The sequence below is a fragment of the Solanum pennellii genome, chromosome 4, assembly GCF_001406875.1.
Source record: "Solanum pennellii chromosome 4, SPENNV200".
In the NCBI taxonomy this organism is placed as follows: domain Eukaryota; kingdom Viridiplantae; phylum Streptophyta; class Magnoliopsida; order Solanales; family Solanaceae; genus Solanum; species Solanum pennellii.
Genome location: NC_028640.1, coordinates 3,320,128 through 3,326,930, shown reverse-complemented (window position 1 = coordinate 3,326,930; position 6,803 = coordinate 3,320,128). Strand labels below are relative to the sequence as shown.

Genomic DNA, 6,803 nt, shown 5'->3' with positions numbered 1-6,803 from the left:
AACAATATTCCCTCTGTTCAAAATTTTTTGTCATTTTATGCTTATCGAAGTCAATTTGACTAACTATTAAAGGTAAATTAGATCGCATTAATTCGATATTTTAAACAAAAAAAATAGATATTCTAAAACTACATGAAAAGTACTATAAATTACAATTTTTTGCATATTAATATGATGAAAAAATACATCTTACAATGTTAGTCAAAATTTTTATAGTTTAACTCTAAAAATAAAAATTATGACAAACAATTCCGAACCGATGGAGTAATTATTATGCATCGATTTTCTTTAATATTAGTTAAAATGAAATTAAGAAAGTAATGAAGATATAGATACATTATTAATGACTCAAAAATAAGTGATTTTAGTGTTCGACATTCCCTCCTTTTCATATTATATAGCCTTTGTTAATCTAGCATATCTCTTTTTTAAAAATTAATTAAATATATATTTTACTAAATTAATTTAAATAATGATGTTTTAAAATTTTAAATTTAACACATCAAGGTAGTATGAAAAAAGACATTTTTTTTCTCTTAATTTTATAAGGTAGACGAGTAAGATAAAATAATTATTTTTAATATAAGGATCAAGTAAAATAAAATGGATTACAATTGCATGAGGTATGAGTAATCTCTTTATATTGACATAAGATTGTTATTTATTTTTAAAAAAATTTGCAAAGTTTGAAATAATATTGTCTTTTTTAGCAAAATATAAATTGATGGATCAAGTTCTAAAATTTAAACCACAAATTTAGAAATAAAATTTTACCTCGTAGGTGAATTCAGGATTTAAAATCAAAATTTTAACTTAAAATTGAAGTTTTGCTCAAATATTATTAACAAATACAAATTAAAACATTTGAGAAGTAATCCAACATTTAAATTTGATAAATTCATCTAAGATTTTAACATTTAATGCATTGTACAGGTTGTGTGATGCTTTATTATCTCAATTTCAAAGAGGATAGAGTGAATACGAACCTTACTCCTAACTCATAGAAACAGACAGGTTATTTCCGAGAGACCCTCGACTCTCAACTTAAGCACTTAACACATCAATAGTGAGATTTGAAGAGGGTATGAACGTGAACCTTATGGTGAAATTCCCACAAGTAAGAGTTTAGAGAGAATAGAGTGAACACAAACCTTCACGTTAACCCTACCGCACGAACCTTCGACGCAAGTAACATGGCAAAAAACAAAGCAATTCATAATCAAAATAACCTAAGAAATGTACATGACAACATACAATAACAAGAAACAAAATGAAGTAGGAACCATATGTTAAAACAAAACATAGATTACAATTCTTAAAACACAATTCCTTCAAAATTCTTGCCCAAAACATGATCTTGTTTCTAATTAATTGACAAGAAAAACTAAAACCTCCTCCTCCCTATCATTACTACTAATACTAATACTACTACCTTAAAATTACTAGTAAAAACCTCAGTTTTTCAATCCTCAGAAGCTTTCAGATAAAGATTCTCACCACCATCACCACCTGAACTTCCGCCGCGCCCTTCAGCAGACATACTGCTCCCAATGTCTTGCTTATTTGCGCGGCCGAAGTCATGAGAGAAACCACCACCATGAGGTGATGATTCACTTTGAAGCATGTGATGAAGTCCAGTGCTTCCGCCACTGCCAGAACTCATGCCGAGTTGGCTACTATGCAAGCCTTGTTGATATTGCGATAACTGAGATTGCTGCTGCTGCTGCTGCTGTTGTCCATAGAGCATTGAGGAGGATCTTGCAGCCATGAGTTGTTGTGTTGCCATTTGTTGCACTTGTTGTTGCTGCTGCTGCTGCTGCAAGTAACTGTGTGTCCCTGGCTGCATCATCCCACCAGAAGAGAACTACACAAAGTACATGTTTAACAGTTATTTCAAAACGTAACTTGGATTTAAACAAGAGTTAATGGTAAAAGAAACCGCCTAAACTATCATCTTCTCGCAAGTGTAATACCATAACTATCTATTGCTCTATTTACATAACAAATCTATCATCATTTCACGAGTTTCATACCTCAAGTATCAGTGTCTTGTAATAAAACACACATCGATGTTGAGTTGCCTTACACGCGCTTGTTGTCAATTGGGAACAAATAATTGGCCAACTCAGCATCGAGATATGTTTTGATACAAAGAGAGTGATGGTTTAAGTAGTTAAAGATAACAATAGATAGTTGAGGTATGAAACTTTCAAAGGTGATAAATTAGATGTATTTTTGATCATCAACTCTTTACACAGTCGGTATATATAACTTAAATCCTCAAGGAAACAATGGATACTTAACCCAAAAAAAGCCAAGTGACAAGGTGATCTTCGTCCAAAACGATATAAAAAGACTTCAATTCATTCCATCGACCAATATAAGACCGACAAGATGACTTTGTTACCTGAGAATGCATGCTAGAAGGTTGAGGTTGTGAATCAGCAATCGCAGCAAGGTACATCAGATTCCTCTGAAGCCTAGCTTGGTTCCTGCCACAAAAGAAATTAACCAAGTAAAATATATTTACACCAGGGTTTCAAAGACACAAAAATTCGAGCATTCATCACAAAACGACCTCTCAACCTTCAAAACAACAAACATAAATACTCAATCTAATCCCACAAATAGGGTCTGGGGAGGGTAGGATGTACGCATACCTTACCTCTACCTGCATAAGGTAGGGGCAAGGTTTGCGTACACACCACCCTCCCCAAACCCCACGTATGGTCACACTAGATATGTTGGAGATGTTGTTTCAAAGAAACAAAAAATGAAATGCACTTTACTTACTCTGCACATTCACTGAGTTTCCCAGAGTTCTGGCTCTCAACAATCTTCAGAATGAGTGATTTGTTCTCATCCAAATACTAACACAGAAAAGGAATAAAAAAACAGCATAAGCAAATATTATAATAACATCATATGTAATGCCCAATATCTAATAAAACAACAGTTAAAACAGCAATACTTGCCTTCCTAACTATTCAGTTAGAAAAATTAAGCTATTCATTATTAGGTACTGTTCAGACAAACCGAATTTCTTTCACCTAGACCGCGTATTTGTATAAAGAAATTCATTAAGTATGTATAAATAACTCAGTAACTAAAACAAGCTACATATTTTGATAAGTGATTCTTGAACTTTAGTTACATAAGTGATTTTTAGTTTTGAAGATCAAAGAGAGTACACAAACTGTATGCCTACCTCGGGAGGTAAAGACATTGTTTTAGGATGACTCTCCGCTAGAGTAACGCACATCAGATTTAGTTACATGAACCATTACTTAATTAACCATCTTGAATAATATAAAAACATGCACTTTAATCACCTAGATAACACCACCAAATGTACCAATTATTTTCTAAGTAAAATATTCAAATCACTTTCCAACAAGAATATATGGCCTTTCTTCAAAGCATTATATTATTCAGACTGTTAAAAAGTTAGAACTTTTTAAAAGCCTGCAATTATTATAAAAAATTCAAAAGGGGCTTTTGACTGTCTTATTATGACCAATTCTGGAAACTGACTAACTGCATAATAACCCAAACAAAAAAGCACCTTTGAGAATCTGACAATGAAATTTGAACAAGAAAGTCCTTTGCTGTGGAGGCATATTCATGCAAGACTACTAGTTGTATTTTCTAGAGGAAATAATCTTTTACAAATTTAATAGAAGAAACTGTCTTTTTCGAATCTCTTACGTGTTAAAATGAAGTTCTCTCGCAAAAAGGCGATAAAACTAAAAACAAGTTTGTAAAGACACAAACACCATCTGTAGCAGTCTGCAAAATGCATTTTAGAGTGGTTTCTTTTCAGCTCAAAGTTTACTCTACTGTTTAGGTGACATCTGACATCAACAAAAGGAACTCAAAAGCTTCTGATATTTATCTCTTCAGTCAATAAGCAAAAGTTGTTCAAACAGTCCAGGAAAGACTAGAACAATAAGCATACATACCCTTTGGCCTTTACAGCATAAAAGGAGAAGATTACAACTACTAAAAACCAAGAATAAGCAATCAAAGTAATCCCCTAGCTACCACATCAAAAATAACTGCACTAGTATATGTTGTGAAGTGTCAGCAAAACCTTTAAGAAGATACCTTTTTAAAGTAGGATTAATAAAACAACATGAAAAAAGAAAACAGTTACTAAATGCCAAGGATAAGCAACCAAAGTATCCCTAGCTACCACCTCAAATCTAAATGTAGTTATGTGATAATCTCGTGTAAAAGCTTAACCTATTAGAGAGAACTCACACATTCATTTACTTGATTATCTTTTTCTCACATATGGCGCAAAAAGTACAGAAGAGGGAAATAGCCATTAAGTTGCTTAGTATCATTAGAAAAACTTAATTCGTACATCGAAAGATCACAAAAGGGGATATTTGGAGGTGATGAATGGTAGTTCATGACCAAGCTACAAAATAGTTTCACACACATACAATGAACTTGAGCGCCTGCGAATCATCAAATCCATGCACCAGGATATCCAAATAGTAATATGAATAGGACTACTTTTTTATAAAGAACACACTTTTATTTGCTTAATCATCTCATAAAAGCATCTTACTTTTAAAAAATGCAAGAGAGAGGGAAGAAGAGGAATAAAAAGATTATAAAATATAGATACCCTTTAAGCAAATCTTATTAAATATCATAAAATAAGAGGAAGATTCCAATTTCCAACTACTATAAGCCAAAGAATTAACACAAGGAATCCTAGCTACCTACCACCTCAAAAATAACTACACTAGTACTATATTCTTTTCATGATTTCATGGCTCAGCACTTTGAATTCTTTTTGATAATAGATGACGGAGTGACTCGAACACAGTTACATCTTCTATGTGTATAACCATTACAACAAGAAGCTTTAACTATTATAAAGATCACATTTTTTTATTTGCCTAATCATATCTTCCCCAGTTAACTATATACATAAAAGCATCTCACAGTAACAAAAGCAACATAGGGGTTAGAAAAAAGATTATTAAATATAGATACCCTTTTAGCAGTACTTATCAAACAGCATAAAAAAAAAGTTCACAACTATTAATAAAATCAAGAATAAACAACCCAAGAAACCCTAACTACCTACCCCCTCAAAAATAACTATACTAGTCTATCCTTATTCATTTTATACTATGGCTAATCACACAAAAAGATGTTTTATCATTCTCTGTATGAAATCATAACATCAAGAAGCTTCAACTGTTACAAAGAACACAAAAATATTTTTATTTGCTTAATCATCTCTTTGCCACTATACATCAAAGTATCTCAGATTAACAAAAGCAATAGAGGGGGAAGTCAAAGATAATAAAATATAGATACCCTTCTACCAGTACTTATCAAACAGCATAAAAAAGAAGATCAGAACCTACAAAAAAGCCAAAGAATAAACAACCAAATTATCTTTTCCATGTTATCATGGCTCATCACAAAAAGAAGTCTTTATCTTTTGTATGTGAAAACCATTTCATCTAGAAGATGTATAAGCTATAAAGAACACATTTTTATTTGCTTATAATACACAAAAGCATCTCACATCAACAAAAGAACCAGAGGTGGAACCAAAAGATAACAAAATACAGATACCCTTTTACCAGTATTTATCAAACAACATAAAGAAGAAAAGTTCACAGCCTACAAAAAACCCAAGAATAAACAACCCAAGGAACCCTATCTACCTACCACCTCAAAAAATAACTACACTAGTCTATCCTCTTCATGATCATGGCTCATCATACAAAGAAGTTATAAAGAACACAAACATATAGATACCCTTTTAGCAGTACTTATCAAACATGATTAAAAAACAGATCAAAACCTACTACAAGCCAAGAATATACAACCAAACTAAAGAAGTTTTATCTTCTGTTTGTGCAAAACCATTTCATCTAGAAGCTGTAAAAGTCATAAAGATCACATTTTTATTTGATTACTCATCTCTGCAAAACAGTCTACTGTACACACAAGAAAAGCATCAACAGAGTAAATAGCAGATTTTCAAGAAATGAAAAGAAAAAAAAAACCTGTTGAATATGGTCAGTAGTGACGTTCGTTGGATAGTAAGCTGCCATCATGGGCTGCATCTGCATCAGGTGCTGCTGCATATTTTTTTCCTCCTCTTTTTATACCCACCAAACAAAACACACACACACACACTAAAACACACACACAAAGGGGGGTTTTAAATGCAAAGTTTCAATCTTTATCAGTTTTTTTTTTCTGTGAAGAGTGCAGAGATATCAAGGCAAAGTGCAAAAAGGAAATGGACCCTCCTTTTTTTTTTTTTTCTTTTTTCTTCTTCTGTTCACAACTTCACTTGACTTGTATAATGACACTCAAATACACAGCAATGGCAATTAATGGGATATTGACAGTACGTAGGAAGAAGAAAAAAAAAACAGAGCTATGGGGTACATCAGTTTTGTACTCACTGTGTGAGGGGGTGTGGGGTGAGGGAAAAGAGAATCTCAATTCTTGTGGCCAACAAAGCCATTATAAGCCTTTGTAAGGAAGTAGTAAAATGTTTTGCCTTACACCAACCAGACTCGTAAAATCGTGGTCGAGTGATAAATATTCATTTATTTGTACTTAAAAATCTCGTATTTATACCTTTTTAATACACAATTAGTTTATAAGAGAATGTTTTACCTCGTTATCACATGAATTTGAATTTAATCAGATTTCGATCTAATTCAAGATTGTATTGTAGGGATAGGTATTTCTTTCATTATTAATAGGTTTTGAGTTTGACTATTCTTGGATATAGAATCGAATTAATTTTG

General features: G+C 32.3%; 1 protein-coding gene across 1 annotated transcript; it reads right to left on the bottom strand.

Moving 5' to 3' along the window:
* Positions 1–1,228: 1,228 nt before the first annotated feature.
* Positions 1,229–6,368, bottom strand: LOC107015853 (GRF1-interacting factor 1-like). Its single transcript, XM_015216273.2, has 4 exons — positions 6,045–6,368; positions 2,794–2,870; positions 2,408–2,492; positions 1,229–1,864 (listed from the first exon to the last, which is right to left on the bottom strand). Exons 1-4 carry the CDS (start codon positions 6,123–6,125, stop codon positions 1,463–1,465), a joined length of 645 nt encoding a protein of 214 aa, XP_015071759.1. The 5' UTR covers positions 6,126–6,368; the 3' UTR covers positions 1,229–1,462.
* Between the last annotated feature and the right edge of the window lie 435 nt (positions 6,369–6,803).